General features: G+C 41.9%; 1 protein-coding gene across 1 annotated transcript in view; it reads left to right on the top strand.

Annotated features, from left to right (window-relative positions):
* The window catches only part of EEIG2 (EEIG family member 2), a gene marked incomplete at both ends in the record, with an annotated part of 101,590 nt that extends 88,108 nt beyond the window's left edge, over window positions 1-13,482 (top strand). Inside the window, 7 exons of the mRNA XM_080801676.1 lie at window positions 992-1,095; window positions 4,912-5,007; window positions 5,146-5,335; window positions 5,433-5,560; window positions 6,354-6,423; window positions 9,767-10,006; window positions 13,239-13,482. Coding sequence (XP_080657802.1) covers window positions 992-1,095; window positions 4,912-5,007; window positions 5,146-5,335; window positions 5,433-5,560; window positions 6,354-6,423; window positions 9,767-10,006; window positions 13,239-13,482 — 1,072 coding nt within the window. The remainder of the gene's footprint in view (window positions 1-991; window positions 1,096-4,911; window positions 5,008-5,145; window positions 5,336-5,432; window positions 5,561-6,353; window positions 6,424-9,766; window positions 10,007-13,238) is intronic.
* Window positions 13,483-13,660: the final 178 nt, after the last annotated feature.

Genomic DNA, 13,660 nt, shown 5'->3' with positions numbered 1-13,660 from the left:
CTCTAAGTGTGTGGTAATTTGTTACAGCAACAAGAGATGACTAATATACTCAGGCTAACTAATTTTTGGTCGTCTTGATTTTGGAAATACTTTTTTAGTTTATTTTAGTAATCCTTATTTTGGAGGTATTTTGCTAGTATGCTTTGAATTTCAATAAATACAAAATAACAGAAACGAGAATTGCCACATAGTAGGTCAGCTTCACGATTCCTTCAACCACCTTTGTATTTTACCTCAGGTCAACAAGGCGTAGTCTCTAGGAAGATATGATTTTTTTTTTTTTTCTAAACTATCAACCTCAATAGGTTAGGGAATGTTTTATGTAAAACAAACAAACAAAAAGTTCTTGTTAGAGCTCAAACTTGCCCCTCCATGCTACATAGCTTCCACAGGGAGATAGGAGCCTAGAATTGGCCAATGAAAATATATCTATCACCTGCCCCAGAGAATCCAGCCCAGAAAGCAAATCTAAACAACTGGAGTTCTTTACAGACTCCCCCCTGGAGTAGGTGAACTGTTTACAGAGAAGAAGGTAGAAGACAAAACCATTGAAGCAGTTAGTAAAGCCAACAAGAGAGCTGGAGAAGGAGGCGTGATACCACTTCCAACCTCAGCTGCAGAGGCGCTTGATGCCCCACACATCCCGGTATTGTCTCAGAGTTGACACCTGAAGCATCATGTACTGATGGTGCTGGGGACACGTGGACAGAGCTCCTCTCTCTTTCCCGGACTCCGTGAAGGCAGTGCCCTTTCTGGTCTCACATTCTCTGTTGAGTAAAAATCCTTTTTTTCCCCCCATGAATCTATTTCCAGTTTTGAGGAAGCTCGTACAGTATTTGTTGATTTTTATTACACTCACCCTCAATGAGGTAGCATTATGGAGTCACCTTACTAAGGCTGCATTTTGATTCCACAGCCAATCATTACCACTATCAAGTTTTCAGATTCACCCATCAATCAAGTTCTGATCCTTAGGAATATTTTTTTATAGGCCTCCTTCTACATCGATGTCTATACCAATTGCTGGTGAATCTGAATCTCTGGAAGAAGACAGAAAAGGTGGAGAGACTCTCAAAATCCATCTCGGAATAGCAGGTATGGGTGTGTGGCGTACTGGTTTTTTCATTTGTGCTACTTGACATCCTGAAAGATTCCCCAAGTCCCACGTCCCACCTGGACTTGAAATTCTGTGGGTAGGGGCACCTGGGTGGCTCAGTGGGTTAAGCCTCTGCCTTTGGCTCAGGTCATGGTCTCAAGGTCCTGGGATCGATCCCCGCATCGGGCTCTCTGCTCCGTGGGGAGTTCCCCCTCTCTCTCTGCCTGCCTCTCTGCCTACTTGGGATTTCTCTGTCAAATAAATAAATAAAATCTTTAAAACAAACAAGCAAACACAAAAAAATTCTATGGGTAGATAGCTTGAAATGGGCCAATAATTATCAGCAGAGTTTTAATTATGGAGTTTTGGGTTAAGCCAATGTTTCATTTGTCTAAAACTTTAGGCACTGACAGATTAAGAGTTAAACATTGCAGTGACACCCACTCCCACCCCACCCCCCCACCGCCTCGACGTGTACTTCTGCTCCCTGCAGGTGCAACCTGGAACCCTGGGAGTTTGCCCATTCCACCTGCCCAGCAATCTGCTAGCCACCTGTCAGGTGTTGCGCCTCCTCCCTGGATCCCTTTCCTCTGTCAGTGGTTCCCAAACAGGAGTGTACATCAGAGTCACCTGGTGGGCTTGTTAAACCTGCTGCCAGAGGTTTTGATTGGGTGGGTCAGGGCTGCAGGCTAAAAATTGCGTTATTGCCTTCCCCAGTGCTTCTCCAGGCAGACTCCCAGCTGTCCTCAGAATCTGCTCCAGGAGTTAAAAGCAGGGTGGGGAAAATGTTAAGCTGGTGGAAGAAAAAGGATTTAAGAGATTCCTTTCTTCTCTTCCTTTTGAGCAAGGTTATTATTTGAAAGAATGCAAAGAAAGGTGTAGTGATGAGATTAACATTTTCACCACCTTCACAGATATGCAAAGAGAAGATTTCAGATCTCTTGATTTAGGATCAGTGAATCCTTCGCATACTTTTAACCTTTCTACTAGCTCCTTCTCTTCAGAATTTAAACTGAATTCTTTATTTAAAAAAGAAAAAAAAAACCTCAGTGGCCCTACATCCTTTGTCTACTGCTCTTCTTTGTGCAGCTTCCCCTCCTCTGCTTTCCCCTCTTTTCCTTCCCTCTTTCACACCTTTTAGAGCCAAATTTCTAGAAAGAATGTACTGAGCACATTTATTCCTAAACACATGTGCCACCTGACTTCTGTCTTCTGCCCTGTCCTGATGATGGCTCTAGGAACATGACTGTCAATTCCCGTGGGCATTGTTTCTGCTTTCACCTGACTTGGCCAGTACTCTTTCTTGAAGTCTTCTTTTCCCTTGGCTCCCACCTCTCTGACCTTTCCTTCTCCACCTTCTTTGGAGGCCTTTTCATCTTCTTCCACCTTCCTCTTCCCACCATCCCTGGGCAATATCCTCTACACCCTGGGATTTAGCTATCACCCTCATGTAAATGTGATCATGTAACTATGAATCAAACACTTCCGTTTACAAATCTGTGTTGCCTCCAGACCTCCCCCCTAAACTCCAGGTGCACATTTCCAAATGCCTTCTGGGAAGGTCCACTTTCCATGTTCCCTGTTCTACCGAAATCCATCTGTTTGTTTCTCCTCAGCCAGACTCCAAGTTCTTCCAAATCAGGTCTTGTCTTTGTACCTCCAGCATAAGGCCAGGGGCATGGGAGCAATCCACTGCATGGTGACCAGGCGTCCTCAGGCACCTCAGGCTCCCCACACCTGACACAAGTCTTCCCAACTCTTGCTCCTGCATCATCTGTCTCACTTACCCTTGCACACTCATGTACTTGGCAGTCAAGCCCCACTAACCACCCCTCACTCTCAGCTGGGTGATTGTGAAAGCCGTAGCTCCTCCACGCCCTGTCTACCCTGTGGCCGGGATGTAGATTTGGTCAACCACACCCGTGCTTAGAGCCATCGAATTATTTCCTTCTTTAAACGTACAGAAAGTCCCTCACTACCAAGCATCGGTTCATCTCTCTTTTCCCTTCCGTCATATCTGCCCAACTACCCAGTGCTCTGACTGTACCAAACAGTCTCTGTTCTCTGCACATGAGGAATGCTTCCCCCACCCCCCCAAGTCTTGCCAATATGAGATTAAAGATCTTGAGTTAGCTTCCTCTATGAGGTCTTGCCCCAACTACCTGACGTATTGTCCTGTGAAGCTCTTAATAATGCTTTCTCAGTTCTTGCCACATTGCGTCGTAACCACTTATCCCTCTAAACTCTGAGCATTTGGGGCACCCGGGTGGCTCAGTCAGTTAAGTGTCTGCCTTTGGCTCAAGTCATGATCTCAGGGTCCTGGGATCAAGTCCTGCATCAGGCTCCCTGCCTACTTCTCCCTCTCCCCACCTCCTGCACATACACTCTCTCTCTCTAATAAATGGATAAAATTATTTCTTAAATCTTTTTAAAAAATAAATGAATGGGGGCACCTGGGTGGTTCAGATGTTTAAGCGTCTGCCTTCGGCTCAGGTCATGATCCCAGGATCCTGGGATTGAGGCCCGCATCGGGCTCCCTGCTCAGTGGAGAGCCTGCTTCGCCCTCTCCCTCTGCTGCTCCCCGTGCTGTGCTCTCTCACTGCCTCTATCAAATAAATAAATAAAATCTTTTAAAAAATGAATAAATAAGCTCTGAGCATTTATTTTGTATCCCCCATATCTTATATACTACTGGGCACCTGACTTGGTAAGAGTTTAATAAATAATTATTGAATGAATACATTTTGAAAACCAGTAGATAAATGGATGAATTAAAATCTGAGACAACCCTAGGAGTAAAAGTTTAGTCCTGTATCATTCCTGATTCATGAACTAATACTTCGGGTTTCCATCTTGATAGAGCTCACTTTTGTGTTTAGGACCACTGTAGAGCAGGCCCAGAAATGCTGATTTGGATTCCTATCTTATGGCCTGTCCAGAAGTGAGAACCTTTGCAGAAGGGCCAGATCGCTCCAGGAGCTTCCTTGGTGGGCAGCATTTCTTGGTCCGGCTGCATCCAATATCATTTATAGAACAGCTGTGTAATTGCTGTATTACTCAATTGGTTTCCTTTTGCCTCTAAGTGAAAAACAGTTCTAGTTTCCAAATATTTCACGCTAATGAAAATGGTCACAGTTTTGCATTCTGAGGAACCTCGTTCTGGAAATACATAATTGGCGTCTGGAACATGCATATTATCAGGAACTACTAGAAATGACAGTTGGTTTTTTGGTTTGGGTTTTTTTTGTGGGTTTTTTTTTTTTTTTGTACATTTACTTTGAAACTGAATACTATAGTCAATTCCTGAGAACTTTTATTCTCACTGCTGCATTCCATGCTGTGTTGATTTAAACCACAGACATTTGCCCAAATTATAGCCTAGCACTAGCAACACTAACATTAAAATAACAGAGTGCTCTTTAGTTTACTGCTGTGATGGATTTTTTTGAGAGCAAGATTTCCTCAAAAAGCACACAAAAACCTGGCTATTTTGTAAGTATAAGAATACATCCAACTCATTTTTATTAGAGAAATATTGAACATAAAAGCCAAAATGGTTGAAGATAGAGTGTTGTTAAATCTTATGGGAAAGAAAAACAACAACTGTATTTCTTCAGTAAACTCAGGTATTTACATTTTTTTAAATTTCTTGCGACAGAGTTGACATTGTACCAGTTTTTAAAAGGGTCTCTTTCACTTTGTAACTAATTTTTTTGGTAATGAACTTGGCAGTTTATAAAATCTGCAGATGAGAATACAAATTGACCATTGACTTGTCAGCAGTCTTAGTAACATCGTGTTATGACGTATTGCAGATCTTTCAGCAAAGAGTGCCTCTGTTCCAGATGAACTTGGTGCCTGTGGACATTCTAGAACATCAAGCTATGCAAGCCAGCAGTCAAAAGTATCAGGTAGGGCCTAACAGTGAGGCTGAATTCCTTAGTTATTGCTCTAAAGGATTACTTGGAATTGCTGGGGTGTGGGAGAAGAATGCCTGATTGCAGTGTATTTGATACTCGTATTTTATCCAAAGTGCTCTTCTCTGACAGGGTATAGCTCCTGCCACTCCCGGTCATCCAGTTTCTCGGAGCTCTGCCACAGGAGAAACACCTCAGTGGGAAGCACGTCAACAGGCATTGAAAGCATTCTAGAGCCCTGTGATGAAATTGAGCCAAAAACAGCCGAACCAAACCTTGATCTAGCCGGCAAAGAAGATACGGCTTCAGACCTGCTCACAAGGTATGCTTTCAGTTTGTGTTTAAATGGAGAGAAAAAACAACTTTATTTTCATAACATAAGAAGAAGGAGGAGAAAATTTAAAAAAAAATTTTTCTAGATGCCCAGTGAAGCAAGATTCTGTAGAATCTCAACTGAAGCGAGTTGATGACACCAGAGTGGATGCAGATGATATTGTGGAGAAAATACTCCAGAGTCAAGACTTCAGCCTAGATTCCAGTGCGGAAGGTGGGTGGATAACATTAAATGTGCATAGATGTCTGCAACCCAGGTTTGTGTGGTCTGTGTGCCCAACAGGAAAGGAACCCTGTATCACACAGTTGCATGCTGGTAAAGTAAATTTCATTGCCTATGAAAATCTGAAGATAACTTTGTAGTTCATGTATTTCCAGGAATGGATATTAAATTGGGAAAAGAATGAACTTTAGTTTAAAAACACCAATTTTAAAGAAAGGTTTTATTGTGTATGCCTCAACGTCCACCATATTTACATACTGTATGACAGATGTCTCACCTGTTTTGACATAACTGGACACAGGTACTTCACATTCACATCACTGTGTAATTTGGAGAGTTGGGTGGTGATCTTGAGATGAGAGTGAATAACAGAATCCTTTTATTCCTTCCTCAGCATGTTCACTGAGGCTGAAAATTTACATGCCATCAGTTTGAAAGGTGTAATTATTCATGCTGGTGTGAATAGAGAGCAGTTAACAATGGACTTAGTTTCACTGTATAACTGGTTGTAAAGAGAAATAATTAAACCTTACTTGTAGAAATTTATAGGAAGAGATGTCTTCTTTACTCAGTTTTAAAGAAAAATAGCTTTAGGGAAGTTGATGAGAAATAACTACAAGGATATCTTCTAGATTCCGCATTTGAAAACATGCATGTAGCTTTCTAAGTTTTTTATTTCTTTAATAAGACTGAAATGTAAAATATGAATTAAGTACAAGAGGAATATTGTTTGACAATAATCTGATAAGTGTCCCTATAACAAATATTTAAATGTGAATTGCAGAAGAAGGCCTGAGGTTATTTGTGGGACCTGGGGGAAGTACGACCTTTGGGAGCCATCATCTTCCAAATAGGTATGTAGTCTGCCTTTTTCTTTTAAATGTTCTTGAGTGGAAGATGAAGGGTACAAGCTTTGTATGAGACCGAGGCTAGAAAACACATACAGTGCTTCCATGTGAAGAATTACAGCTCTGAGTTTTCCTTATCTTGAGTATGTTTGAAATTATATTTTATAAGTTTGTTGATTTTCTTAAATGTGTTTTTAGAATGTATTAGTAGAGGACCAGAAGAACACAGGGCAAGATGCAATGAAAAGGGATGTTTAGGGACCCCTGAATGGCTCAATTGTTAAGTGTCTTCCTTCAGCTCAGGTCATGATCCCAGGGTTCTGGGATCAAGTCCCATTTCAGGCTCTCTGCTCAGCAGGGAGTCTTTTTCTGCCTCTCCCGCTGCTTGTGTGCATTCTCTCTCTCAAATAAATAAATAAAATCTCTTAAAAAAAAAAAAAAAAGGATGTTTAGGGAAGAGTTCTTAGGGGATGACTGGGCAGCTCAGTTGGTTAAGCGTCTGCTTGCCTTCAGCTCAAGTCATGATCTCAGGGACCTGGAATAGAGCCCTATATCAGGCTCCCTGCTCAGTGGGGAGTCTGCTGCTCCCCCTGCTTGTGTACTCGCTCTCTCTTGCTCTCTCTGACAAATCAGTCCTTTGAAAAAAAAAAAAAAAAAGAAGGGTTCTTAATCTGATATTTTAGAAAGAGCAAAGCAGAATTACATTCCAGTCAGTGATCTTCTCTATCGTGAGCAGTTATGTGGCCACTCAGCAGCATACACTTGGTATTAACCTTTTTGGTACTCCCCTCTTCTCCACCATACCAGAGTGTAACATACATACTAAAAACATCAAGACCAAACATCGTTTTGGGAGTTAATCAGATTCAAATGAAGAAAAGGCACCTGCCAGACTTCCCATTCTGATACCCAGCCCTGCAGCAAATAGTTGTGAGCACTGATGCTCAGAACACTTGAAGAATTCTGATCCTGCCCTGATGTGCACCACGGTACTCAGTATTTCCACATAATATCTATGGAGAGTTCCAGAATAAGTCAGCATTGGGTTAGGGAGCCCCTTGGTCAGAGACAGTTATTTTATTCTCTAATGCTCAAAACCTGAAAGAATGTCTCATTCGTTCCACCAGTACTTGTCTTGTTGAGTACCTCCTATGTGTCCAGCATCTTGCAGGGTCCAAAAGGTATGAAGGATACAGTAAATACCTATAATCAGATGTGATAGTTAGGTAAGAAGGAGACTATGAGAGAATAGTTCATTTGAACTGGGGTTTTTAGAGGATGTAAGCACAATTTATAGTTTTCATTCCCTCTCGCTGACTTACTATTCATTAAATTCAGTAACTGCTTATTAGGCCAAGTCATGGGTAAGGATGCAAAAGCAGAAAGACCCAGCTCACCCTCAGCTAGCTTATGTTCTGAGCACATAGGGCTGGCAAATTACAGCCTGTGAGCCAAGTTGGTCCACTGCCTGTTTTTGCAGAAATAGTTTTATTGGAATACAGCAACACTTACTTATGTATTATCTATGGCTGCTTTGATGCTCCAGTAGCAGAGCTGAGTAGTATGGAGAGATCACAATGGCCCACGAAGCCTAAAATATTTATTATTTGACTCCTTCTAGCAGGTGAGATAGACAAACTAAAATTTATAGCAGTATAATAAGTACTATAATATAGAGAAGTAGAGGAAACAGAGAGAACAGAGATGGGACTGCACTCACACAGAGAAAACTTCCTAGAAAGTTGACACCTGAAGAGAGTCTTGGGGAGAATTAAAAAGTAAGTGGGGGAGGTAAATAGGTGGATATGAGGAAGACAAATTTTCCTGGTAATAGGTTCAAATAGAAGGAATTTATAGGCATAATAATCACAATATCTAATTATATAACAGTAAATATGTAATAATTATCAATGACACTTATGGAGCATTTATTTGTTTTATGTCAGGCACATATATATGTTTCATTCAGTTCTTGCATTATCTCTTTTAGTACTCACAAAGTACTATTATTAGTTTTTTTTTTTAATTTAAAAGATTTTATTTATTTATTAGACAGACAGAGATCACCAGTAGGCAGAGAGGCAGACAAAGAGAGGAGGAAGCAGGCCCCCCACTAGAGAGCCAGATGCGGGGCTCGATCCCAGAACCCTGGGATCATGACCCGAGCTGAAGGCAGAGGCTTTAACCCACTGAGCCACCCAGGTGCCCCCTATTATTAGTTTTTAAAAAGAGAAAACAAAGAGGTTAAGTTAAAGGAATTTTCCCAAAGCCTTAAAACTAATAATAGATAAAACCAAGATTCAGACTCATGTCTCTTTGAGTCCAGACACATTCATGGTAGCTCACCATATTCCTAGCTGGCTTGTGACTAATGTAACCTACTCAGGGACTTGCCAGGGAACAGGTACTTCTGAGGAGGGGGCATGCAAAGGGAGCTGTGGAACATGGGGTTGGCAACAATCTCAAAGGCAGGTTGTAAATGGCCTCTGTCACCATCACAAAGAGTTTATTATCCTTTTTTATCATGTGTACAGTTTGATCATTCTTTGCAGAAAAGTGATCTATCAAATGGGCATTTTAGAAAACTAGCCATAATTTATAGTGGGAGAGGGGGTGGGGGAGGGAGACTGGAGCAAGGAGAGACTAGTAGCAAAGAACAGGTAGAAAAATAACATTTATGAGGACAGTGATAAGTACGGTAGAGAAACATGTGTTTTTGAGTTAAAGAGTTTGGGTTCATATCCTAGCCAGACCACTTTTGGGGCCTCAGTAAATCAACTTCAATGGAATTTTAGTTACCCTTGTTGAAAAGTGGGGATAATCATGAGATTAATTTAAAGAGTAAATGACATAATATACTCAGTAAGCTCTAGCAATTATTAATTTAGGTAGAAGAATAGCAAATAATACAGCTCCAATCAAAAGGAACCAAAATAATAAATGCCCAGATAGATCTCTCCTCTCATCTCTGACTGCTCAGAGTCCCAGTCAGACTTCCACCCCTATCTGCTTTACTGATGTTATTAACCCCTGCAAGGCTTATTTTCCTCACCTGAAAAATGGGAGTGATAAATATTACCTAACTCACAGGATTTTGCTGAGGATTAAATTAGATAACTTATATAAAGTATTTAACATAGTATGTAACAGATGGGCAGCTCTCAATATATGCTAGTTGTGTATGTTATTGTTATTCAGAAGAAAGAAAAATAATTTCTATGAGAGATAATCTAGGACTAGGCTATAAAGGCATTCATAATTCTGGGTCCCACCCCCTTTCCAAATAAATGTTAGTAGAATCATCACCCAATGCCTGAAAGCCTAAAACGATAATTAGGGGTTGAAATAGACGATTAATATCACATGCCACAGAAAGACGGAGGAATGTTGAAGACAGAGAATGGGCCATGCAGTCAGACATGGGTTTCATTCCTGGTTTAGCCATCATGACCCAGCTTGGCTATAATCCTGACAAATTACATCTCTTGCCACCAAAAAGACATATCATTGGGGTTAACGACACAGGCTCTGGAGTTGGGCTTCCTGGGTTCAGTCCCAAGCTCCACCGAGTATCAGCCATGCGTCTTCAGTAAGTTACCCCACTTCTCCCTGCCTCAGTCTCCTCATCTACAAAATAGTGACGATAACAGAACCCACCTCATAAGAGTTATACGGCTTAAATGAAGTGAGGTAAGACATGTAAATGACTAAAAAAAAATCTGGCATGCAGTAAATACTCAAGTACTAATATGCACAATTAAAGTTCTCTCTTGCAGAGTTGCTGGGAGATGCCCAGCACAATACTTGTATAGGTAGGCTCTCCATCACTAGCTGGTGTGTATCAGAGCAATGAATGCACTGGCATTCAGTCTGTTCTGAGAGAGAAACTGGCAGTGCAAGATGGAACGAGAATCATTACTCAAGTCACTGAAGAGGTATGAGAACCATGCATACCTAGTTAGGAAAGTGAGCCCTTGAGAATGAAGAGAACAGAACAACGAACAATAGCGTCTTGGGGAGGAATATCCCCAGTAATCCCTTGAAGCCTATGGATGCAGCCTGACCAGCTCAGGGATGCCTACAGATGTTGCAGGGTTGCACCTCCTTGCTTGCCTTTGAGACATTTAGTTGCTGACAAAAAGTCTGCTTTCAGTTGGTTCTGTTCCTCAGTGTGATTTATCTTTCGTCTCTCACCATTTTTAAGATTTTATCACTGGTTCTTAGCAGTTTGGTTATGATGCGCCTTGGTGCATTTTTCTTGTGTTTATTCTGCTTGGAGTTCATTGAGCTTATGCATCTGTGGTTTAGTTTTCCTCAAGTTTGGAAGTTCTCCAGCCATTATTTTTACCTGCCCCTCCTGTTATCCTCACCTACAGATTCTAGCCCTCAGCCTCCCTGAGCTCTGACCCCTGACCCCTGCTCTCAGAAAGACCACCTGCTTGTGTTTGGGTTCTCCCAGCACTGCAGGCTGGAAGGACCCTGAAGGAAACCGCTTTGGGCTTTCTTCACTGAGTTCCATTCTCTTAGGACCAGTCCTGTACTGCCTGTTGTCCAGTGTGTGAAACTATTGTTTTACATGTGCTGTAAGAAATTTTCTAGTTATTTAAAGCAGGAGGGAAAGTCTGATTCCTGTTACTCCATCATTGCCAGAGTACAACCACTTTAGGGCCTCTGAAAGCCAGTGTGCAGGGGCTGCACTCAGCAAGGTTCCTTCAAGTTCTGAATTTCTTTAGCTGTGAATGAGTGTTCACTGGTGTTCCATTGAGAATGTTCCTGTTTCTTCTGCAGAATGGATCTAGAAGAATAAGACCTCTGAGCAGTCAACTGGAAAGTCCAATTCAGTCCTCAGTGGGCTGGTAACCAGTACCTCACTCCCATTGTTTAGAATTTCCTCTTAAAATTCCATATGGGAAGAGACCAGTCATGGTGGTTTCTTCTGGTCTTACTGATCTCAGGAATACTCAGAGTGAAATGGTCAGGTAGTGTAGCCCCTGGCATCTTGACACAGGAGGAGATGGGTACTGGTGATAACTTTAAGCAATAATACCGTCCCCTCCATGCAACAGCACCTCTTCAGCTCCCCTCCTGTTTACTCAGGAGGGCTCAAAGATCCTCACCTAAAAATAAACCGAGCTGCCATCAAAAAGACCCTGTTTTTATAGGCTTGTAGAAAACCTTTATCCTCCCAGATGAAGAAACAATAGAAGAAGCATGTGTGTTCATTCCATTATAACACAGGGCCAAGATACTAGGTGCATCAGCAATAAAAAACCTTCTGTTGATGAAGCCATTATTTCATTTAAATACCTGTTTTAGTCACAAAGCTTGCAAGTTTTAAGTTTTTAGCATTCTCCACATTTCATTCATAGAGGTCAGTCAGTACCTGGAAGATCGGGGCAAAGGTTAAGCTGCTATAACAAAGATAACCAGAAATACAATGGCCAGGCTGATGAGACTGCTTGGCCTCAAAAAGTGATTCAGGGACCCAAGGCCCCTCCGTTTTGCCCATCACCGTCATCCCTACCTGTTGTCAAACTTGGATGGCTACCAGTCCAGAGCAAGCAATTTCTCTTTATGAGACAGAAGTTGACACATCCCCACTCATGTTCCATGGAGGGAGGAATTGAGTCACATGCCAATACCTGTCAGCAAAGGAGTTTAGGAAATGTGGCCTCTAGCTAAGAAGTCTATACGCCTATAGCTAGAACCATGAAGAAGGAGAGGATAGATTTAGGGGGACAACTAGCAGTATGCCAAACCAAGGTAATGAAGAAATAAACCCCTCTTCCAGATCACTTCGTTTTAGGGGCACCTGGGTGGCTCAGTCGGTTGAACATCCAACTTTTGATTTTGTCTCAGGTCATGATCTCAAGGTTGTGGAATCCAACCTCAGTGCTCAAGAGGAAGTCTTCTTCTTTGTCTCTCTCTCTCTCCCTCCCCTTCTCCCTTTGCCCCTCCCCCTGCTCTCCTGTACTCTAATAAATAAATAAATAATTCTTTAAAAAAAATCATTTCACTCTAAATCCGTATTACACTGGTACAATCTACATCATATAAAGAGACCACATATAAAGACATCAGCATGGGGCACCTGGCGGACTCATTAGCTTAAGTGTCTGCCTTCAGCTCAGGTCATGATGTCAGGGTCTTGGGATCAAGGCCCACATCAGGCTCCCTGCTCAGTGGGAAGTCTGTGGTCTCCCTCTGCCTCTGCCTCTCCCCCTGCTTGTGCTTGCTTTCTCTCAAATAAATGAAATCTTAAAAAAAAAAAAAGGAAAATAAAAACATTAGCATGTTAACTAAAAGAATTCTTGCATTTTCTAGAAAGGTACATTAATACACCACACACTGAAAACAATCACCTGTTAACTCTGCAAGGCCTGGGTAAATTGCCAGTCAGTATATACTCTTGGATGAGACTGATATATATATCTATATATATCTATATATAGGAGGGCTCAAAGATCAGGGGGATCTATATATATATATCTATATAGATAAACATTTTTCAAGAAGAGATTTCTTGGCACAGGTTAAGATTTAGGAACAATACTAGATTACCACGGGAATAAGCGTGACTAGACCAATCCAATGTACTGATGATAAACATTTACTATTTCAAGTACTCTCTATCTGTGATCTCTTTAAACTGTGTGGAAATAAAATCTAGTAGAAAATGCCTAGTGCACTGTCTCTATGAGGGCAAGGTTCACTAGAACAGTTTTAAGCATCATAGCTCAAGACCTTGAAGTGGTTTTTTTCTCCCCTCCTGTCATAGGGTCGGGTCTGGAGCTTATGAGCAAGTTGTGATCAAACGCTAGCAGTCAAACTCCTGAACTGGAGCTTCCCTGGGGCTCTGAGACATGGGCAGTCAAGCTGTCGAGGCACCTCATTCAAGCATGTTCTTCTGTTAAGATGAAAGCCATCACCGATTTCTTCTCGGAAAGTGCCCACCACCATCCTGTCCCACCCACCGAAAGGGAACATCAGAACTGGAGTACCCACGGGCAGGGCCACATGTCGCTAGTGGCACACAGCTTCTGCGGTCACTGCACAGGGTACTGAAAGGCCTGCTTTTCCTTTCAGAACAGCCAGGTGGGGAAAGCAGCGCTATACACCCAAGTATAGTTCTGTGTGATGTGTAAAACCTTCAGTAGAAGTGTTCAACAGGTTTGGGCTCTAATTATATCATTTTAATGTTCCGGGAGGTAATAAGTGAATCATCTGAATCCTATAAATTCTG

Source organism: Martes martes, assembly GCF_963455335.1.
Source record: "Martes martes genome assembly, chromosome: 4".
Classification (NCBI taxonomy): Eukaryota; Metazoa; Chordata; class Mammalia; order Carnivora; family Mustelidae; genus Martes; species Martes martes.
This window is presented reverse-complemented; position numbering and strand designations above follow the sequence as displayed.